This window comes from Thermobia domestica, chromosome 10, assembly GCF_964235325.1.
Source record: "Thermobia domestica chromosome 10, izTheDome1.hap1.1, whole genome shotgun sequence".
Classification (NCBI taxonomy): domain Eukaryota; kingdom Metazoa; phylum Arthropoda; class Insecta; order Zygentoma; family Lepismatidae; genus Thermobia; species Thermobia domestica.
The window spans coordinates 223,196,287-223,221,574 of record NC_137463.1 but is presented as its reverse complement, the minus strand read 5'-3'; the positions used below and the strand labels follow the sequence as shown (position 1 = coordinate 223,221,574).

At 36.8% G+C, this 25,288-nt stretch overlaps 1 protein-coding gene across 2 annotated transcripts in view; it reads right to left on the bottom strand.

Annotated features, from left to right (window-relative positions):
• The window catches only part of LOC145663012 (caspase-2-like), a 114,155-nt gene that overhangs the window by 52,610 nt on the left and 36,257 nt on the right, over positions 1–25,288 (bottom strand). For both annotated transcript variants that reach the window (XM_081729140.1, XM_081729141.1), the window contains exon 5: positions 21,446–21,616. In XM_081729140.1, the coding sequence (XP_081585266.1) occupies positions 21,446–21,616 (171 nt within the window). The remainder of the gene's footprint in view (positions 1–21,445; positions 21,617–25,288) is intronic.

The window sequence follows — 25,288 nt, the reverse complement described above, 5'->3', positions numbered from 1 at the left end:
CTGATGAGCGCCCCTCTCTGAACAAACAACCAGGTGATATTCCGGAGGCAAAACCGCAACCTCAACGTTCAACTCCCTCTCCACTTGGCACCCCTTCAAATATGGTTACTTCCTTACCCTCTTGTCCAGAAGATGATTCCAGTACCATGATTACCGATGAAAGTGCAACCCCCATTCAACCAATCTTAGGAACTCTCAGTGCTTCGTCTCTGTCTTCCCCCGTTCTCAGTCTTCCAGCAGATGATCAAGTGCAGGCCTACCCGTCTCCACGAGAAACAGTAAGAAGTGCACCCAGTTCCCCCGACCATACTAAACGTAAACGCACCAAACGACAAGAACTGAGTAAAGCCCTCTCTCAGAGAAGTGATCAACAGTCTGAACATAGCGTTTCTACATGTTCCTCCGATAAAAAGTAAGTACTCTAATCTTAGGTTAGTTGTGTACAGTATACGCTTCGTGTCTGTTTCCTGTTTGTCAATTTCTTGACAACATTGAACGTTGTATGACATTTCCGTTTCCAGTAATAGTGCAGTTTGTAGGATATTTCTATTCAGCATATCGATTCTTCCTGATTTCATTAGCTTGTGTAAAATATGATGTCCTTACAAACCGATTTACATTTTTCTACAATGTTTTTCTTTTTCATCATCATGTCTATTAAAATAGCTACTATCAATATTAACAACCTGCAGTCACCTACGAAAGAATTTTCGTTACGTGATTTTCTAAGTCAGTCGCATATAGATGTCGCGCTACTACAGGAAGTTGGCTTAGAAAGGCTAAATCTCGGTGCAGCTTATACAGTTTATAATAATTACACCACCAATGGCACAGGTACTGCAATAGTGGTCAAGAGTGACGTAAACTTCACACCTGCAATATTTCACCCAACCGGCAGAATAATGACTGGCACGTTAGGAAGCATAAAGCTCGTAAATCTGTATTCACCATCCGGATCACAACATCGTGTAGAAAGGAATGAATTTTATGTACATGATGTTCCATCTGCCTTCTCCTCAAACACTGACCATTTTTTACTGGCTGGAGATTTCAACGCCGTACTCCGTCCTGAAGACCAATCTCCTGGTTTTAACTACTGTCCTACCTTAAATGAACTGGTTAAAGGGTTTCACTTACAAGACAGCTGGCCATTGAAACGTCCACATGAACGTGGATATACTTACGTTCGGAATAATTCAGCTTCAAGAATTGACCGTATCTATTTGTCTCCCAGCCTAGCTAAAAAGATTATAGACGTAGAAGTAACTCCTACCATCTTTTCTGATCATCACGCATACGCCATATCTTTGAAAATTCCTGATGTCAAAATTGAACGTGGTAGAGGATACTGGCACTTCAACACTTCCCTTCTCGCTGACACTAATTACTGTGAAGCTTTTACAGCTAAATGGCACTATTGGGTGACACAACGACGACATTTTCGAACGCTCAGCGAATGGTGGCATCAATATCTGAAACCTCGTGTTTCTAGTTTTTCCAGATGGTATTCGTCAGAGAAGAGTCGAGATGATCGTAACCTGTACAATTTTTATTACAGATGTTTATGTGATGCTCAACATTCAGCACTTTCTGATCGTACGCTTCTATGTACTGTTAATAAATTTAAAGCAAAACTTTTAACCATGACCAGAAACAGAATGAAAGGTGTACTTATCAGAAGTAAATCTCCTATATTCGACCTCGAAGAAGAGCCATCCCTACATCATGTTATACTGGAGTATAAGCGTGGTGCGAGTAAATTAGTAGCACGCATTCAAGATGACGAAGGGAACACATTTTCCTCTTTCTCTGAAATCAAAACAGCGTTTTACACCTACTATAGTTCCCTATTTGGTGACTGCGGCGAAGCAAACACCCAACAACAGATTTTCCACAACCTTTCTCCAGTGCTCGATTATGATTCAGCTAGAGCGATGGACACCCCGATTTCGAAAGAAGAGGTAGAATCTGCTGTGATGAATGCCCCTTCTAACAAATCTCCTGGTCTAGATGGGCTTCCAGCAGAATGGTACCAACGCTTCTTCCCTTTGATAGGAGACACGTTAACAGACATAGTCAATGAATATTTCAGTGATGCGCCTGTGCAAAAGTATAAATCTCCAGGAGTGACAGTCCTTATTCCCAAAGTAAATACTGCGACTTTAGTTACTGATTACCGACCCATCACACTAATGAACTCTGACTATAAAATTCTGGCCCGCTGCTTGAATAACAGACTACAACCATATTTGGAATCCTTGGCAGGGCCATACCAATTTGCAAGTGTAGGAGATAGGAAAATCTATCATCTTCTGCAAACGATTCGGGATGTAATTGCTAGTTGCCAAGCTTCCTCTAGCACTCCTGCGGTTTTATCTATTGATTTCCATCAGGCATTTGATAGAGTAAATCATGCCTATTTATGGGCGCTTCTACAAAAGTTTGGCGTAGGAGAGAAATTCATCAGATGGATTCGTGTACTCTATGATGGAGCACAAACAAAACTTAAAATAAACGGATTTTTGAGTGAGCCCATAAAAATCAAACGCAGTGTCCGACAAGGCTGTCCTGTGAGCATGACCCTTTTTATTATTTCCCTTAGTCCTCTACTCTGGCACATTGCAGCACATATACAAGTGATTTCTTTTCATAATAATGGATTAAAAGTTTGCAGTTATGCGGATGATGTGACGGTGTTCTTACGTGACCAAGAGGATCTTCATTCTGTAGAAGCATGCATTGAAGATTATGTGAATATGTCTGGCACACTGGTAAATCGTGCAAAGACTAAAATACTGCCACTTGTACAGAACTCTTTTATCACACAAATACGAACGGTCGACCAATTAAAAATCCTTGGGATAACCTTCACGCCTCTCCTTGCTGAAACCATACAGTTAAATTACAACCAGTTAGTTAATACTGTGCGACATGTTCTCCCACTTCACAGATCCCGTCAACTCAGTTTACGGTCCAGAGTGTATTTTCTAAATGTTTTCGCATTTTCCAAACTATGGTATCTAGCTCAGATCCTACCTATGCCCTCACACATTGCGAAACGTCTTACCAGTGTTGGAAATTGGTTTCTTTGGCACGGTCACGTCTTCAGAGTCAAATACCCATATACATGTCTACCCACCGGACATGGAGGTTTGGGTCTTGTTCATATTGAATGTAAAGCTACTGCCTTATTCAAGTTTCGATCATTAGAAAATATTCAACACAATGTAAATTGGGTCAGCCATGGTATCTTAGCTGATTGTATCGAACGTATAGGTAAAAACTTGCCTCTCCATATTAATTCAATCCCTTGTTGCTACTGGTATTTCAGAGACGTGGTTGCTGATTATATTTATATGAGTGCTGAACAACAAGCATCAATAACTTCAGTGAAGTGCTTTTATATATTGCTCCTCAACCAGCTGAACCTTGAGCCTCCTCGTATGGAACTGAAACATCCAAACAACAATTGGTCCCAGATTTGGGGCAATGTGTTTGCTCGTCACATTCCACGATCTGTTCAATCGACTTGGTACACTGTTGTCAATGAGCTTCTCCCCACGAATGCCAAAAAGGACCGTCTCAAATTTAGTGACACTACTAGTTGTGTCACATGTGGTAATGAAGATGATATTGTGCATCGCTTAATTCAATGTGGGTCTGCAGCGACAATATGGCTCAAATTCCAAACAGCTGTCAGCAAAATCTGCCGTACAGTTCCTACTCTTACCACAGTTCGCATATTCGTTCTACCGGACTTTCACTTTTATCCAACCACTAAACTCAATTCAATTACCTGGTTAGCAGCTCATACGATTGAATACATACTACAATCCTCAAAAATACGCTTTGTAACAGACTATCAAGATTTCTTGTGCGCTCAATACAGACACTTTCCGCCCGCTAGAAAGAAAAAGCTATTTGCGAACTACCTGGACATTGTACTTTCTGAATATATTTGAAGTTCAAAAATAGCATGGTAAAATTCTACTTCTCTCCATCAAATCACGATTTTAGCACTCTTGTAACCTATTTGTCGATATCTGTGTGACACTTCTCTACTGTATAAATGCTGTAAATATTATTTGTATATTCATCCTGTAATCATGTAATACTCCTGCTGTTATAGTATATTGTATTCCATATGTAATTACTCTGTAATCCTTAAAGAACAATAAAAAAGTGAAGAAAAAAAAGTGGTTTGCGTCGATACACTATCAATCACATGTTTGTGTGTTCAAACCCGGTAGTAAGTTGTTTCTTTTTTAAGTGTCTTCCTATTTTCATCCGGAGGCTGAAAATACTTCTTTGAGTAACTCATTGAAAACTTCTTTTGTTTCAAATTCGATTAGAACGGAACATTATATGAATTGCGAATCTTAAATCCATAGCTAAAAAAAATGAAGTATACTCACTACTCCATTATCCTCTGATTTGTAACGAAAAACTATTTATAAACAGTGGTGACTTCAGAAAATTATCCTCGGGGGAAATTTTAATATGCGGGTGGAGGGCAAACATTGGTAGTCCACATTGAGCACGATCGAATATATGGTCCTGAAGGCGGAAATTTCTTAGCTCGAAAGGGGTCTCAAATTCTCCGTCAAATCACGTCCTGAAAGTATCATTGCTTAAAAGCTTTTCGTAGCAAATATAATATTACACTTGTTTCTCGTTCTACATTTAGAATTGGTAAAATCATAACTTACAGAGGAATATAATAAAAGCATAAAAATTACAATACCAATCATGTATAAGTTATCCTGTAAGTTACCAACTTTGGGTCAGATTAAAACTCAAATATTTGTTTTCGGATTGCACTTAGAAGTAAGTCCTCTCTATATAATCCTGATTGGGAAGCCATGTATAACTCTAATTAATTATTCAATATTTATACAAATATTTTTTTATTTTACAATTTTTACTATTCAATATTATATACACTTCATTTCCAAAATCAAAATCTCGAAAATGTATATTGTACGAGTGCAGATTCGGAAATAAATGATCATATATATTGATAAATGATCACATATATTTATCATATATATTGATCTCTATTCGAAGTTCTATTTAATCGAATCCGACAAGAACACAGACAGAAACATTGAGAACAGGTGAAAAAAAGAGAGAAAAAGGTGCTGTACGCGGCGGAGACTCGAACTTAGTTCGAATAGTGCTTTATAAGCCGAACGCCTTAGACCACTCGGCTATGGTAACACCTAGTGATTGTAGGAAAGGCTTCGAGTAGTAGTTCTTATTACAGAAGAACGTTTTCTATTGCGTAAAATTTAAAGCTAATTTACTTTGATATAATATATCTATTAATTTGTTTCATGAACACGTTTTCGTTACTTTGATGAATGATGTATGTTGTTGATATAGATTCTATTACACGTTCTTTCGTAAATATTATAGAAAGTATCAGGGTTATTTATGATCTTTCATAGAAATTGACTGGCGCATGCGCAGTACACAGACAGTTCAATTGGAAGGCGAGAAAGGAAACGCTAACACACTGTTAGAATGTTTCCCTCATAAGCAGTAGTTCCCAACCGAGGGACGGCGGGACGCACTTCCTCCTCGTAGGGTGGCGTGAAGGGTTTAAGAAGTCCCTTCGTTGTGTTATATTTCTTGCATGATTATGCACAATATACAGTCACATCTTCGACACATTTGGAAGTGATAAATCGTAGTACAAATAAATCGTCCTCCAAGCAAGTGATTGTTGCTTTTCCAAGATTATAAACTGGAACACTTTTTATTTCAATAGAATATAAAAGTTTCCATCGGAGGGGTTACAACCCCCTGGGTCTTTGATATGTCACCGCCTAAACTGTAACTTTCAAGTTAGAATCGAAAAATGGAGACATGTGACCTACTAAATATATTTTTAGTTCATTATACATTTTCATAAATAAAATATCCACAATTACAATGACAGTAAATGCTAAGTAATTATTGTAAATGTTTGTACTTTCATTTTCCCTCTTTCTTCTCAACTGAGCCTGAAAAATGTAAAAATGGGAGGTTAAGAATTTCAAATATTACGTATATTTTAGCGTATTACGAAATTATAATTAATAGATTCCGGGAGGATCACAAACAGAAACGTCAAGAAGAGGTAAAAGCAAATTGTACTGTGGTGGGATTCGAATTACTCTTGAATGGTGTCTCAGAATTTCTAGCCGAATGCCTTAGACCACTCGGCTAATGTCACAACTTGAAAATATAGTAAGCGTGTTTCGTGTTCAATCTTTTGTTACAGTATGAAATTTATTTTGTATTCTCTGAAGTTTAAGCCTATTTTGGCCTGCTGTAATAGTCTGTTGAAATTGTTTTATGTTTACGGTATTCTTTACTTTGACGAATGATGTTGTTAATATAGGTTCTATTACGTATTCGTTCATAAATATTACAACAATTGTCAGGATTATTTATGATCTTTCATGAAAACTGACTGGTGCGTGCGCAGTAGAAACAGAAAGATGCACTTTACCGACATTTGTCATACACGCCAGAACGCAAATTTCTAACAGGTTCTGAAAATGCCTCGCTCTAAAGGTTGTGGAGAACTGTCTGTTGCTCTGAGAGGAGAAATCATAGGCCGAGCAAAAATGGGACAAACTGTGCCTCAGATTGCTAGAGATCTGGGATGTGATAAGAAAACGGTCAAGAAATGGGTTCAGCGACATGAAGAAGGTGGTGAATGGTTCAGGTCTCGGTCAAGAAGTGGAAGGCCAAAAGTGACAACTGCAGCTCAAGATCAAGCTTTAGTTACAGAATTAATGAACAGACCTCTACGCCACACGTCAATCCTCTTGGACAAAGCCAGAGAATATAATTGTTCTCACGAAACAATAAGAAGAAGATTATTGGGGGCTGGTCTACACTGTTCAAGACCCGCTAGGAAGACTCTCCTGACTGAAACTCACAAGGCCAGACGAATGGAATGGGCACAGAATAACATAACCCAACCTCAGTCATATTGGGACTTAGTCATCTGGACCGACGAGAAGGTTTTCAAGTCTAACCAACAAGGCAGAGTTATATTGTATAGACCGCGCGGAACCAGGTATGCTGAACAAAATATTATCAGAACCTTATTCAGGACGAATATCAGCACACTTTTGGGGATACATGACGGCTGCTGGTCCTGGAGATTTGGTTGCGGTGCCTGAGAGAATGAACAGCAGTGTTTACATTAATATCCTCGAAAATACGTTGTTACCGTCCTTAGAAAGAAACTTCCCCGAACAGGAAGAATATATATTTATGCATGACAACAGTGCTGTTCACACTTCCCGGCAAACACGAGAGTGGCTAAGTGAACATCCAGAGTTAATTTGTATTGAGTGGCCCCTCTATCCCCAGATTTGAACCCAATTGAACATCTCTGGGCCTACATGGTGCAAGAATGGGAAGAGAGACGTGAAGACAGAGACCAAACGTTTCTTCAAAATCATGTTATGGAATTGTGGCAACATTTTCGTGACACACCGTCGTATTGCTCGAGACTTGTATCTAGTATCCCCTCCAGACTTCAAGAAGTTATTGACTCTGGAGGTGATTACACGAAGTACTAGTGTGTTATTTTTTGTGTAAACATTTATTTAAGTTTCATTTATTTATTTTATTTTTTCAAGAGCAATACTTTCGTTCTTCATTCTTTTCCTTTGCTCGTTTACTTATTAGTTCGTTAAAACGTTAAGGAAGAGTAGTACGGTATATCTTCAAAAAGTATTTGTGAATTTACTTCGAACGTTTCTAAGAATACATTTACTTTTTTTTCTAACTCTATATCATGCCCAATATTACTTTCATTTCAGTTAATAACTTTATTTTAAATCTCGGATAAAAGTATTATTGCCTTTTTAACGATGTTTTTCCTTTTGATTGTGTAATTTCTAGTTTCATTGAATTATCTCAATTCGAATGAATAAATCACATTTTGTTTATTGTCCCTTCCTTAGCTAGGTTCGAATTCGAGAACAATGTGGTGTAATTTACGTTCTTTATTCTTCATATTGTGAGTAATGACAATATTAATTATTTTTCACGAGTCCAGTTGATCAGTGAGAACTTGGACAAACATTAACCTGGTGATTCTTTACGCAATGACAAGAGTAAAATTCATTTTAGCTGTTCTTTATACTTCATAGCGATGAAACATTCTAACAGTGTGTTAGCGTTTCCTTTCTCGCCTTCCAATTGAACTGTCTGTGTACTGCGCATGCGCCAGTCAATTTCCATGAAAAATCATAAATAACCCTGATACTTTCTATAATATTTACGAAAGAACGTGTAATAGAATCTATATCAACAACATACATCATTCATCAAAGTAACGAAAACGTGTTCATGAAACAAATTAATAGATATATTATATCAAAGTAAATTAGGTTTAAATTTTAGGCAATAGAAAACGTTCTTCTGTAATAAGAACTACTACTCGAAGCCTTTGCTACAATCACTAGTTGTTACCATAGCCGAGTGGTCTAAGGCGTTCGGCTTATAAAGCACTATTCGAACTAAGTTCGAGTCTCCGCCGGGTACAGCACCTTTTTCTCTCTTTTTTTCACCTGTTCTCAATGTTTCTGTCTGTGTTCTTGTCGGATTCGATTAAATAGAATTTTGAATAGAGACCAATATATATGATAAATAATCATTTATTTCCGAATCTGCCCTCGTACAATATACATTTTCGAGATTTTTATTTTGGAAATGAAGTGTATATAATATTGAATAGTAAAAATAGTAAAATAAAAAAAATATTTCTATAAATATTGAATAATTAATTAGAGTTATACATGGCATACTGTGTTTGGTTGTTGAAGTGTGTAGACGTGTCTTCGCTCTGTGCTAGAAGCCTTGACGTGTTTACCTTCAGCGTTGCTTTCCTTAGCTATCAAGTTTGCTGCCTTTTTTTTCTTTTCTTGTTGTGTTTGTCTTCGTGACTGATTTAGTTGAATACATCATGTCGTTAAAAAGGGTAAATACCTTAAAATATGATTTTGGTGGTGTCTCGGAGCGACCAAGTAGCTTGACCTTGCATCAGTGGCTCAGTGATAATTTCCGATTTTCTGTTGATGATGTATTAAGCATAGAAATGGACGTTTATCGTAAATTTTTGTTTGTGAAACTTCGTACGGAAGATTTATGTGAAAATGTTTTGCGTACTTCTGATGGAACTGTGTATTATAATGATACACATGGAAAACACACAATCCCAGTTTCGTGGGCTGATGTTCAAATTGTGACTGTTAAGTTGTTATGTACTCCAATGGAACTTGCAGATTCAGACATTCGAAAAGTACTTAGTGACTATGGTGTCATATCTAACATCTCTGATGAAATGTATTCTGTCGAACATGTGTACCCAATACGAACGGGACGTAAGCTAATACGTATGGAAGTTAAAAAACCTATTCCATCTTTTGTAGTTATTCAAGGGCAAAAGTTTTGTGTAACCTACCCTAATCAGATACGGACCTGTCTGAGGTGCAATGGTGCACATATGTATTCCAATTGTCCTCTTCGCGTACCCAGTGATCCTAACAGTTATGCTGGAAAAGTGGCTCCTACAATTAAAAATAGTGATCCTTCAGCTACTCTTATGCCTAAATTTGATAGCATTCTAGTTCCATCTCGCAACAGGAAGAAGGCATCAAATATAGTTTCTTGCCCACCTGACCCCAGTATGCCTACCTTTGACGAAAATAAATTTCCAGTACTATCAAGTTCCGTGTGTGAGACAAACAATACGAATTCTCTTTCGTCAGGAGTTCAAATAAATTCATCTAATGGTATTCTTACTGAGGAGCCAGTTAAATGTGATCATGATCCTCAGCTACCGTTATCTCCCGTACCACAGGTACACATTTCAACGGAAGTCCCTCCATCTCATTCTGCACATGACATGGCGACTATACCTAGTGAGCAAAACGTTTCTTCTGATAAGTTGTCTTCTACAGAAAGTGATGGTAAGGTTTGCAGTTTCCCTGGTTCCCAAGAGCGGAATGACTTGCCTGATAACAATGCAACTGATCACACCATGTCTACTCAGTCTAGTGACATACAGGTTGATTCTCCTATCACAGACTTAAGTGCAATTACGGAAGAAACCCGTACTCGTCGCAAACGTACAAAGAGGAACGAATTGAGTCAAAAGTTGTTCAAAAAGTCTGAAACTGACGCAAATATTTCTAGCATGTCTAAAGGAGGTGCTGCTATGCTGTAATTCTTTCTCTTGTAAGTTGTATTTTTATTGGGTTAAGTTTACACTGGGTTCAGCTATGTTAGTTTCTTTTTTATTAATTAGGTCAAGTTTACTCTATGCTATTTATATGTTCTAAATTTTGTTTAATTACTTCCTATGTTAGTTGCTATGCTATTTTTGCTATTTTATTTCAAGAACTTTATTTTTTATTGGTCTTTGTGTGTATTTGCCAATGTGATGTTGCTTAAACTAGCTACAATTAATATTAACAATTTACAAAGCCCCGTCAAGAAATTTGCACTCTGTGATTTTCTACGAAGTGAAGGAATTGATGTTGCTTTTTCCAAGAAGTTGGTGTACCGGACCTGAATCTAAGTCCATCATACATAGTCGAAAATAATTTTAACAATAGTGGTACAGGTACAGCAATTGCTTTCAGATCTTCCACTCGTTTCTCTTCTCCTGTGTGTCACCCGTCTGGTCGCATACTAAGTGGTAAACTAGGAGATATCAATCTTGTCAACCTTTATGCTCCGAGTGGCTCACATGCTCGAGCCGATCGAAATTCCTTCTTTTCCCAGGATGTAGCACTTACATTAGGACCTAATGTTGATAGATTAATTATGGCAGGGGATTATAATTGCGTTTTACGGCCTGAAGATCAAACCCCAGGCTTTAATTTCAGTCATGCCCTCCAGGAATTAGTGACTGGACTTCATTTACAAGATACATGGATATGTCTGAGGCCACAGGCTCGTGATTATACGTACCTATCCTATCAAAGTGCATCACGCCTTGACCGTATATATGTCTCCCCACCAATGGTGCCGTGTATTAAACAAGTTGAAATTATGCATACTTCCTTTTCTGATCACTCTGCTTATGTTGTAACTTTTTCTTTAAATAATCTAACTGTTGAACGAGGTAGAGGTTACTGGCAGTTAAATATATCGTTATTGGAAGACGAACACTTTTGTGCTGAATTTCAATCAAAATGGCAATACTGGCTTAGGCAGAGGAAATATTTTCCCACTGTTACAGAGTGGTGGCATACTTACTTCAAACCACGATTTGCGAGTTTCTGCCGTTGGTACTCCTCCGAAAAGTCTCGCGATCTTCACAAATTGCTTTACTTTTATAACAGATGCTTACGAGAAGCTCGATGTGCTGCTGTTTCTGATTTGTCCATGTTACCTCAGGTTAAACGTTATCAAGCATTGCTTTTAAATTTGAATCGCCGACGTGTAGGTGGACTCAAGATTAGAAGCAAGGTTCCCTTAGTAGATGCTGATGAAGAACCATCATTATATCATGTACTTCGTGAAATGAAACGAGGCCAAGGCAAATGGATCCATCACATTCGTGATGAGGAAGGGCAACTTCATGAAGATCTTGCCTCCATTAAAAGTGCATTTTTGTTGTATTACAAGAACCTTTATGGTCTTTCTGAAGTTAATACAATGCCTGAGGAATCTTTCACACCACCGTCTTGTGTTCTTGATTATACAGCACGACAATTTCTAGTGCGCCCATTTACTATTGAAGATGTACAACAAGCAGTCATGGCAGCTCCTAAAGGAAAATCTCCAGGACTAGATGGAATACCTGCAGAATGGTATATTAAATTTTTTCCCCTCGTTGGTGAGTTACTAACTTCTCTAGTTAACGAATATTTCAGCGACAATCCACAGAAACTGTATCGTACTCCTGGTGTTACAGTGTTTATACCCAAACAAGCACATCCTACAAATGTTACTCACTATCGACCCATAACTCTTCTCAATTGCGATTACAAATTACTTGCTCGTTGTTTGAACAATAGACTCCTTCCATTTACTGAAATTCTTGCTGGACCATTTCAGTATGCCCGAGGAGGTGATAAGAAAATTTACCACGTGCTACAAACTCTGCGTGATGTTATTGCGAATTACCAGTCTCACAATACTAGTCATGCCTTGCTTGCCTTAGATTTCAACCAGGCATTTGATCGTGTAAATCACAATTATTTGTGGTCTTTGTTGCACCATATGGGAGTAGACGACTTATTTATCCGTTGGATTCGAGTTTTGTATGATGCTGCACAGTCAAAACTAAAAGTCAACGGGTTTCTGACCACTCCTATTGCCATAAAACGTAGTGTCACGCAAGGCTGTCCATTAAGTATGAGTCTCTTCATAATTTCTATATGTCCTTTACTATACAGCATCAATCAACGTATCCAGGGTCTTCATATCTGCACTGTTTCTGTCAAAGTATGTAGTTTTGCTGATGACGTAACTGTATTTCTTCGGGACCCACAGGATTTAGAACTAGTTGAAGATTGTGTTCAAAAGTACTGTGATCATTCAGGCGCACTTCTTAATCGAGCGAAAACTAAACTCATGCCCTTAGGGAATGGTTCTACAAATTCATATGACCATTTCCCAACAGTGGTGCCAGTTCTCAAAGTATTGGGCATTTATTTTTCCTGCAACTTGCATGAGAGCATTTCTAAAAATTTTGAAGATGTTTTCTTCAGGGTCAGATCTGTTTTACATCAGCACCAATATCGTCAACTTTCGTTGATATCTCGTGTGTATTTTGTGAACACTTATGCCTTTTCTAAGCTGTGGTACATATGTCAAATTTTGCCTATGCCTAAACTTTATATTCACAAATTTACAAGCATCGGTAACTGGTTTTTGGGGGCAGGTATGATTTTTCGAGTGCGCTATCCAGCTACCTGTTTGCCCTATCATGAAGGAGGACTGAACTTGATACATGTTGAAAGTAAAATAAAAGCTTTATTCTACCATAGAGGCTTCCAAAATATACAAGGAATTGGAGACCAACTCAGCAGTACATTACTTTCATCTCTAGTTGATACCAATGATGGAACATTACCTGTGTGTTTGCCTCTCATTCCTCCCGACTTTTGGTATTTTACGGACGTTATATGTACTTACTTTTACTTGTCTGCCAGTGGCACCCAACCTATTTTTAAAAGTGTCAAACTTCTGTATACGTTGCTATTACAACAACAAAACAGCCACTGTCATCGCATAACTTTCAACTTACCTAATACGAATTGGACGCAGATATGGAGGAACATTTCCTTGCATTTTCTATCAACCTCAGCTCGATCGTTATGGTACAGGGTTGTTAACAACATCATAGACACTAAGGGAAAACGACATCATCTCCAGATTACAGACGACAATCGATGTAATCTCTGCGGAAAAGTGGATACGTTGGAACATCGTCTCACGCTTTGCAACAGATCAAAACCAGTTTGGAAAATGTATTGTGAAATGATTCAATATCTGTGTAAAATCAGCTCTGACTGTATCACTGTTGAAATGCTTACGTTACCTGCTTTTAAACACTTTCCACAACAGAAACATCATTCTGTCGTTTGGCTTAGTGCAAACACCATTGAATATATTCTGGCTCCTCGTTCTCCTCAAGCACATCACACGTACAAGGACTTCCTGCGTCTAAAATATGGTAACTTTCCCCCACCAAGGAAGAAAACACTATTTGCCAATTACCTTCATTATCTCTTCTATGGTCACTCTGTGTAATTATAATGTAACGGTTTTCCTTCTACACATTTTTCTGTGCAAGTAATTACAATTGTAAATTATGTAACTTTTTCACTGTAACTCGAAAATAATGTAAATAAAAGTAATTAAAAAAAAAGTGGTCTAAGGCGTTCGGCTTATAAAGCACTATTCGAACTAAGTTCGAGTCTCCGCCGGGTACAGCACCTTTTTCTCTCTTTTTTTCACCTGTTCTCAATGTTTCTGTCTGTGTTCTTGTCGGATTCGATTAAATAGAATTTCGAATAGAGACCAATATATATGATAAATAATCATTTATTTCCGAATCTGCCCTCGTACAATATACATTTTCGAGATTTTGATTTTGGAAATGAAGTGTATATAATATTGAATAGTAAAAATAGTAAAATAAAAAAAATATTTGTATAAATATTGAATAATTAATTAGAGTTATACATGGCTCTCCAATCAGGATTATATAGAGAGGACTTACTTCTAAGTGCAATCCGAAAACAAATATTTGAGTTTTAATCTGATCCAAAGTTGGTAACTTACAGGATAACTTATACATGATTGGTATTGTAATTTTTATGCTTTTATTATATTCCTCTGTAAGTTATGATTTTACCAATTCTAAATGTAGAACGAGAAACAAGTGTAATATTATATTTGCTACGAAAAGCTTTTAAGCAATGATACTTTCAGGACGTGATTTGACGGAGAATTTGAGACCCCTTTCGAGCTAAGAAATTTCCGCCTTCAGGACCATATATTCGATCGTGCTCAATGTGGACTACCAATGTTTGCCCTCCACCCGCATATTAAAATTTCCCCCGAGGATAATTTTCTGAAGTCACCACTGTTTATAAATAGTTTTTCGTTACAAATCAGAGGATAATGGAGTAGTGAGTATACTTCATTTTTTTTTAGCTATGGATTTAAGATTCGCAATTCATATAATGTTCCGTTCTAATCGAATTTGAAACAAAAGAAGTTTTCAATGAGTTACTCAAAGAAATATTTTCAGCCTCCGGATGAAAATAGGAAGACACTTAAAAAAGAAACAACTTACTACCGGGTTTGAACACACAAACATGTGATTGATAGTGTATCGACGCAAACCACTCGACCGTTTTGTATGCCTTTGCACATGTTCTTTTGCCTTTTGTGAAAGCAGTTTACTGTTCCGTACTCGCTTTTGTTTATTCCGATACGACTATGAGTTCTCAGTAAATATTTGGACGTTACAGCTCTTGGAATGTATAAAAGTGTTTTTAGAATAAATCACAATTGATATTATGTCCTAATAACATACGTAAAACAGGTTGAATTCGTGAAATGATTGAGGTTGGAGTGAGCGTAAATGTTTTCATAGTTAGGAGCCTGGATATGCAAACCCGCTTAACGTGGGGATTTAATTTTGTGAAATTTGGTACATATTACCTCAGCAAGATTTATTGAAAAGTTTCATATATACTGCACAAATTCCTGCAGTCTCCCTGTATATTTATTCATGTATTTTCAATGAAGATAGAATTTGTAGGTGATTTACAAATATGATTATCGTGGGAGGCTTTGTAAACATTTCTTGGTAACATTTGAGAGAACATTGCTTTTGCACTGTAATATAGAAAAGTCCCTTATAATGGAACCCTTCGGCATAGTAGTACATATTACCTGCAGCAAGACTTTTTGAAATATTTCATATTTACTGGACAATTTCTTGCAGTCTACCTGTATCGCTCGTCTTGTATTTTTATGAAGACTAAATTTGTTCGTAATTTACAAATATAAATTTTGTTAAGGCTTTTTAAACATTAGATCATAACATTTGATTGAACACCAGTTTTTGCACAGTAACGTAGTACAACTTATTACAATGCTGTCCTTTGGTACAAAAGTAATTATTGGGCAGCAGGACTTGTTGAAACGATTATTTATACTGGACAATTACATACAGTCTTCCAGTATTTTTACTCTTATATTTTCAATGAAGACGATTATTTACTAGGTAATTTAGAAGATGAATATTATTGGAGGCTTTTAAAAAATTTGTTTATAGCAACTTAAACAACACCACTTTCTACACTTTAGTAGAACATTGTATTAGAATCGTTTCCTTCTAATTTCTTATTACAATCAAATAACAAGAAATCATTTCCTTAATCATCCTAAAAAACACATATATAACACGATTACAATTCCGATTTTAGAGGTGTAATTCCACGGACGCGGGCCCGCTACGTACCAGTACTATGTGAACAGTAAGTAGGAAGTCCAAAATCTAAGGAATTGAGTAGTGTAGGGGAACGACGTGAGCCTACTGTGCAAAAGACCTGGGTTCGAATGCCAACGAGTTTTTCTCTCACTTTTTCTTTCTTTGAAAGTTTATTTTTATAGCATAGGTGATTGAAAATAAGCTTGCCTTTATTATATACGGCATTTCATTCCAACCGGACCCGCAACTAAAACTATTAAATCGAAAGCGGCACTTTTCCACATTATCTTATATATTAAAATTATGTACGCTGCCGACGAGACAATTTTCAAAAGGTGCCCATTTGTGTGTGTGTGTGCGTGTATGAGCGTGTGTGCGCAGTAGCGTACGCAGGAATTTATTTCGGGAGGGGCCAAACTCAATATCAGTGTATTTTATATTGAAATTCCTAAACTTGTCTCAAAAATTAGGCTAAATTTACTCAAAAGTTGAAATTTCGGGAGTGGTCCGGGCCCCCATGACCCACCCCCTGCGTACGTCCCTGTGTGTGTGTATTTCCTTAAAATTAATATTTTATACTTTCCATTTGTGATATTCACTTCAAATTTGGTATACGCATATATCTTAGCAAGGAACATAAAAGGGGAGAGAGATATTTTGCAATCGTTTCCGGTTTCAAGCAGACACTGTTGTCGCGAGACAAAATGTATTGTTGTCTTGTATGGACACTATATCGTGAAAATGATGCCCAATGTTTCTTTCAGACTCTTTTTGGGGGACACTGCCTCCTCAGAGCGCCCCTGGCGAGTTCAAAATAATACGTTTATAATACAATAACAAATAGAATGTTATCAGCAGTGCCCCCGGGGTAATACTCCCCTCCCCCGAACATTGCTTCCGATAGAGACACTGGCGATGCTCCATTTCCAAAGCTACATATGTTTGATTTTAAATACTTCAGTATCGTTTCGAAACTTTACACGAACATACTGCCTAGCTTCGAGACCATCTCAACAGTTAGCGTATAAATATATCCTTTCCGTCTATGTCTGTAATAACGAAAATATTTTGTTCACGCAATGCCAACAGAAACTATTTTGATAAAACGAAGCAACGTGATAAGAAAAAAACGTAAGATAAAACAAGGTTCGGCGGGGAATCGAACCCAGACCTGCTACTCAGAAAGCAGACACTTTACCGCGGAGCTAACTAACAACGTTGAATTTTGTTTGTTTTGTTCTCCTCAATATACCACATAAGAGTCCAAATGAAGGCAATTCAAAAATATGGAAATTTTGCATTCAAGATGGCGACTTCTCGAATGATTTGTTTCTTCGCTTAAACTGAACTACGTTCTTAATAACATAGCGAAACCTGGCTTACCTACCAAGAGCACAACTTACAATTTTCATGGTTACAAATTTTTGAGCCGCCATTTTGAATCGAAGATGGCGACTTTTCCAACATGGCGGATTTTTCCCCTCACATGCGCTGTAATCTACACACTTGAACGCAATTTCGTGATTCCACCATATCTACAAGTTGTGTAGAATTAGACGCCCCCTTATAACATTCCTAGCACTTTCTTACACCGAACATGACTATTTCTTTCAAGTTTAAGGGCGGATTCGCAAACTACGCATCAGAATAAACATCACCTCGAAATTTCAACGTCCTACATACAGCCATTACAAATTTCATATTTTTTCGATTTGCGCCGCGAAACGAAAACGAATTTTAATGCTCTTTTTTCTATCATAAACTATGTTCCTAGCTTCATTGCCTGACAAAATATGACGTTTCTATGGTGTGCGGAACTACTCTAAAAACCAGCATTTCGAAACGGCGAAAAATTTCGACACTTTATTTACATGGAAAATGTCGCCTTTTTCGTGATATCGGAATTTTCCCATTACTCACATCCCATGACGAATAAGTATGCAAAATTTGGTGTTTGTATGTTTTGTGGAAGTATGCAAACAATTAAGTGTGTTTCCGATTATAGAGGTATATAATTCCATGCGTTTGTATTAAAAGGTTTAAGCTTGTGATGGTGATAAAATTACTGTTTCCCTACTTCAGATCACAATCTTCAGATGCTTACTATTGACAGTGATAACAGTGAAGGAATACTCCATATAATTATCAACTATTTTAAAAGTGTTGCCTTCTCACAAACTAGTTTCTATGCGGTTAGCAAGTGTATATTTTAATATCAGAAAATTCTAGTTTTCATTTAATGGATTGTATTTGTCTTTGTCGAAATGTTAGTCATAACAAACGTATCACCTTACTTATAGTGTAATCTTTTATTCCCGATTAGTATGATGGCTTAAAATCAGTAGTGTAATTTCAAAATTTTCGGAGATGAAGTGAACAGTTAAACAAATTAGCATCGCTGTATAGTGGCTGTCGAGGATAGGCTTGAAAATGGACGATTCTAGTTAAAATTTTTGAATTGCACAGTACTGGGGGTTCTAGATTGAAGACCTCTTCAAGAATTTAAGGTAAAAGCCTTTCCTGTTCTCTGCCTAGTCAAATGTGATGTGAAGATGTACGAAGAAGTCGGTAGTAAAGGTAATCATTATATTAAAACTTTAGGCTGTTGTACTTTACCTCTCCACACGGAAACAAAAATCTGTGCTTAATTGTGCTTTTAACCTCAAAATTTTGTTTGGATTAGAGTGATGGTTTGTACGTGCATAGTGTTCGTGTATGGTATTAACATGCAGTTCTAAAACGAAAATTCTGTTTCTCTAGGGACTGCGGTCAAATCCATCTCTCATATGAACACGGGTCGTACCCGGATGAGTCGGCGGAAGAGGTTTTAAACAGTTTTATTTGATTGTCGTAATAGACAGGCTTGCGTGCCTTGTGAGCATAAGCCTCCTCCCAGTATTATTTACTAACATTCCGATATGTAATTCAATAGGAAAAATACGTACATAAAAAATATAAAACCTATTTTGACTTGTTAGCAGTAAATCCGAATGAAAATATTTAAGATTCCCAATTATATATCATATTTATATTGAAAACCTGGTGCAGGTATAGTTTGTGGGTGCATATCACAGTATCTTCTGGCAACAGAATTTCTTTCGGATAGCTCATGAACATTATCCAATCCTGTGCCAAAAGAATATAACTAAAATGTTTAATCCGAAGTTCGATACCGGATACCGAAGTTTGATATATATTAATTTATTCGGTCTGATCCGTAATGTTGACATTACTTCCGTCTCTGCAACTCAGGTGTGATGTGGAGGCTAGGAATGTTATATGAGTGACAAATTTTTCTTTTGTAGTAGGTTAAGTTAGTTTAGATTAAATTAGGTTAGAGTAGATTAGGTTAGGTGTAGGTTAAGTTTATACGTGTTTATATATATTACTTTCCTTGTGTCAAATTATGTCTGTGATGAAAATATAAAAAAAAGACATAGCAAAGTGAAGATCCTCCGTGCTTAGAGTGCAGGTAGATAAAATGTATGTAAATCCTGCCGCCGGAGTCACTGTGTAAAGACACAAGGCAAAATAAGGTACAGTAAGCTTGAAAAGTTTTAGCCCACCAATCACCTTTTAAGTAGTTGTATAAAAAAATTGATTCCGTACACTGATGTTGGTCCAATGTCAGTCTGTTATTAGTAATATTGATTCTCAAATGTCAACATGATTTTATTATTATTATTATTCCTCGAAAATGTTTTGATTCAATTAAAAATTTTTGTTACATTAGAAGAAAGTGGGTCAGGGTAAAACTTTCTCGCGCACTCTTGTTAGCCGCCAAATTTCGCAGAAATCACAAATTTGAAAATTACTCAGAAACTATTCATTTGCGACCCCCGGTTCATATAAGTGAAAATGTTTCAAAGTACTTGTAGAATATGACCTTGCAAGGAATGCATCGAATAGCAGTCACCCTGTATAAACAGTTACACATGTGGAACTATTTGGCAAGCGGAGGGAACTACTTCGCCAAGGTTATTGCATGGTTGGATTGTGGGAAAGTGACCATCATTTCAATCCTGAACATGGCTGCATTTGTACAGTGATGCTCTGTTTCGTATCTTTACGCAGAGACGAGAAATTACACTCCATTAATTTTATCAAATGGATCCAAACTTCCCTAATCCTAAGCTAACCCAACCCTACTCTACCATACTTATTCCTACTTTACTCTACTCTATTCTATCCCACTCCATTATACACATTCAAAGCGGTCCTAAAAGTTGATGGTTTTAAGATTTTTGTAACTGTTACAGTCAGTTTTACTATACGGATTCAAAGATTGTTAAATAAGCAGAAAAATGGATAAGTATTTAATTTGCCCATTTTATGTGGAGAATAGAACCCAACCGACCTCTGCGGGCCTTCTATCCCGTTTCTACTCCTCCTTTCCCTACTACTACTACTACTACTACTTCTACTGTCGAACCATATAGTAAAACGACAAGGTGTTACTACGCTTTTTGTCGGAAACCAAGCGGAAGACCAACTTCGGAATTAATACCTACGAAAGATATTGTCTTTTCGTAGTTTAAATTTCCGTGTCTCTAATATGGATTTCAAACCTGCTAGAATTTCTCAAACATTTCAAACTTGTATTCTGTTGACTGTATACAACTTGCTGAAATACTTCCCTCTTCAGATTCTTTACCCGATTTTAAATGTGTTTTTCTTCTGTATTTACCATATTGGTTTCATGATATTTTCCCCCAGTGCAAGATACATCATTGCAACGAAATTTTGGTTTTACACACATTTGAAAAATGACGAGAATGCTGGAAGTGATCACGAATTTGACATGTGGAGAAACATTTATTTCTAGCAGAACAGATGACTAACCAAACAAAATTTACAAGTTGTGCCAAGACTTTTGAAAGCACTGGAAAATTCATATTGTATGCGCTGAGTGATTTAGAATTTTTAGGTAGTAATTATCTCTAACTGAATATTGTAGTAGGTGATCTCACTTATTGAACTTCGATAACTACTACACCAGATTATTTATTTGGGGTCGTGATGATGTATAAGAACTTCCAGTTTCTAGCTTACGTTCGGATTTATTATTCAGTTTTTTTTTTGTGCTTCAGGGGTTTCAAAATTCTTCGTCTCCAAATTCATAAATAAACAGAATTAGATACCAAATCGAAACAGCTAAGATTAGTATATGTAGTTCCAATGTATTTTATTAAATCATTTATCTTATTTATTTTATCAATAACTTGCAGATGCACTGATGAATACAAGAATACTCTTAAATCACATGATATAAATCGTGAGTAACACGAATTTAACTACGCTCTTAGAAATTTGCCATGTCAAAGGGCAAATACACTTCATTCTTTTCTACGTACCTGGGGTTAAAACATCAGTCATGCTTTGCCAACTTTGTTAACCTTCACGATTGAATATCTAAAAGAAAGGATTAGAATAAATTAAATTAGAGGTATATAGTGTTTATCTTACCTTAGCGGTGCGATTGATTTTTACAATTGGTTCAAAACCTAGACCTTCGCAAAGTTCCTTAAATTTTGTATGGTCCTGTTTCGCATCTTTTCTATTATTCTTCTTGTCATCGAAAATTATGTTGTTAATTATTAATGCATATCCTCTTGGTTTGGATCCCATCTGATACCTCTGAAAGAACGATACTTTAACTACAATGTATAGGTACACCATGAATATTTTGGGACAAATTTTGTTAGTTACTAGTTCAAGCTGTTTACTTATAAAAATCAAGTAAAATCATGTAGATGGTAATCATATTTATGAAGGTTTATTATTTACTAAAAAAATACATTATAAAGACATAACATTAGCATTCATGCGGCACCAAAAGGCGACTCGGTGGCTAATGAAAATCTAATTAATTATCCAAACAGTTATTCAGTATTAAGTGAAATAAAGGGTGTTTCGAAACTTCACCGACAACGTTTGGGAGGTGATTCCTGACACCAAGATAAGACCAAAAGTATAGACCAACTTGGGTGCACAAATGCTTCCTTTCGGAGTTATATGCTACCGAAAACATGAAAAAAATGACATTTGAAGGCCCATAGTTCCAATACTATGGGACCTACCGTAGTCAGGTCAACATTTCGCTTAATAACACGAACCAAATATCAACCAACCAAATATCCATGTGTCAGAATTATGTTGTACTTCCGCAACATTTTTATAGAGGTAGTTGATGAGTACTTCAAGTACCTATACTTTTCGTTTTATCATGGTGTCTGGAATCACCTCCCAAAGAATGTCGGTGTTTTTTGAAAAACACTGTTAAAAATAAAACATACTTCCATCATGTACCACCATGAGAAAAGATGTCCTGTTTATAAACAACATTTTAACAAAGTTTCTCCTTTTCTTTATGATGTACTCGAGTTAATATTTTTTCTTTTAAAAATATAAATCTGACCTTATATTAACAATATGCAATTTGTTCGCTTCACCCCGAAATTATAAATCTTAAAAGCACTTCTATTAATTCCAGGGACTTCAGTTGGGTTTACACTATCACTTAAACTGTATGAATTATTATCCAACTCTTAACCGTATGTCCCGTCTCTCAGACGATCACCCATACATATATAGTTAAGAACATCTTTGGAATAATTTCTACTTTTCTAGAACACCTTAAAAAGCCAACAAGATATTTTACACTTACACTGATGTATACAGGGTGTTCCAAACTAACACCGACAACTTTTGGGAGGTGATTCCTGACATCAAGATAAGAAGAAACGTATATACCAAGTTGGGTGCACAAATGTTTCCTTTCGGAGTTATAGGCTACCGAAAACATGAAAAAATGAACTTTAAAGGCACATAGCTCCGAAACTATGGAACCTACCGTAGTCGGATCCAGGCCTCACGTAAGAACTAATATGTGGGCTATCCAGAAACACATGCTTCAGAATCCTAAGCTACTCACACAACACTTTTTGGAGAGGGAGTTCGGATACGTCTTATAATTTGAAATATTCAGAAACCAGCCCTATAAAAATTGTTACGAAAGTACCGTAGAATTCTGAAACGTGGATATTTTTGATAGGACACATGCTCGTTCCTAAATAAAGTCTTGACCCAACTACTGTAGGTCCAATAGTTTCGGAACTATGGACCTTTAAAGTTAATGTTTTCGGCAGCCTTTTACTCCGAAAGGGAGCATTTGTGCACCCAGGTTGGTCTATACTTTTCGTCTTATCTTGTTATCAGGAATCACCTGCCAAACGTTGTCAATGTGGTTATGAAACACCTGTCTCAAAAGTTCCCTGAAGTAGGTTAATTCTGTTATTATCAGAGTTACCACAAAATATAATAGAAGAAACGTCTCCAAATATGATGTTTTCAATCTAAAGTGAAGGATTGTTTTTAAATCGGATTATCCGTTTGGGCTGTACACTCTTTATCCGCCCAATGTTAAATGAGAATGCAACGTTGTCATTTATCTGGATCCACAACGTAAGGGAATGAAGTTACTGTCATTTACGTTAACATGTCGATGGCCAGCCCCCATTTCAAACAATAACTTCATTCAGTTATGTTATGAAATAAGTAAAGAAACAAGTAAGATACCAATAACAGCTTTTATTTCTACCGGAATCTGTGAAAATTAAGGACGACACCTCATGTTTTCAAGGATTTTTCCGAGCACTTGAGCCTGAGTAGACAAACAAGTAAATCTACCTCTATTTATCTTATGCTGCAAAGTCCTACGGTTCCTAGGAGTCTCTTGAGAAGACCATGTGTAACCATCCTTGACTACATAATTTGCTGGGGAATGTCAATTTGTACTGGGTCAGGCGCTCTCAATCTTGTCAGGTCTTGAACATTTTCTCATTTTGAATTACCTTCCTCCTCATCCTCCGACTCTTCCTCCTGGTACTTCTGCATCACTCCTATCGTTAGAATGGTAATCCGGGTCTGAGTCCGTATCGTCAAACTCGCTTAAATCTTTCATTAAAAACATAACTTTCTTCTGCCAGTAAACGACGAATACATGCATCAAAGTCACTATCGGTTGGACGAGCAATATCTCCACGACTAGTACAAGGCCTCTCAATTGCAAAAAGATTCATAGAAACATATTTCATAAAAAACACAAACACCAGATTAAAAAAAATATATAATCTTAACCGTATACTCCGTCACAGAGACCGGCCAAAAAGAGTAACATTTCCCGTATGCTCTACCTGTCAGGCGGACTAACTCTCAACAATTCAACTACTACGTAAAGATGTCATGCTGGTACTGAGTCTTAGAAATACCCAGATGTGGAGGATGAATGGGAGAAAAAGGTACTGTGCAAGGCAGGTTTCTAGCGCCTTCAAAGTTGCCACACCATGGAAAAATCACCTTCCTGTCTCATAGATGGGCCATACGGTTTAAGTGCTAAAGTAGGCCCCTCAGCAGCGAGGCAACTAGATTAGTTGTCATCATGAGCAAGAACTCACCTTAGCGATCATTTTGACCAACCAAACCAAACGCTCCCAGACTGATATCACACAGTAGTTCTCCTATTCCATTTTTTCTTCAAGTGGTAAAGCTTGATTTTGGATTTGCAGTACATACTTTAACTTTAAGCAGAAGATAATATACCAAACTAATTAGTATTAGATTGTCAAATAATCTTAGAGTAGCCTCTTTGACATATTCTTACAGTCTTATCATAATAATTGTAAATCAGAATGTGTTTGGAATTATATCGGGATAGGCATATGTGTAGAACGAATTAACAACCTGTTGCTTTAGAATAGAATTTTTAATTATGAGAAACAATCAAGCTGTTGTCTCGAGTATTATACTCTTACTTTTAAGTCGATGAAAGTTACATGCAACCACAAAACGTTGGAACTAAAATTTAATTTTGCGAGCTTTTCTTGGTTGCAAACGGTTTTACAATGTCCTCAAAAGATATCGTTGAAGCTAACTTATGCCCTATGGATATGATTCTAAGGTTGGTAAGTCATTGTTATCCTGAGATATTTTTTTATGATCTTTAGTTGCTAACACTCCTTTCCTTGTCCTATAGTGAAAATAAATATTTGCCCAGTTTTGCGGCACCATTTGTTAAACAAGATTTGGGTAGAGTAATCTGTAGAGTATCGGTATCGTGCTGGACTTCCAAATGGAAAATCTGGGTTCGATTCCACACCAGGTGAAATCCTCTTCGCATAAAATAATGGCTGCACAGAAGGTGAATGGTCAATTCTATTTGCTCAAAGTTTTCCACCTGGAGATGAGATGCAAGAATCATGCACATATTAATAAAAAAAAAAAAGAGTGAGTGGAAATTGATCTTATTGA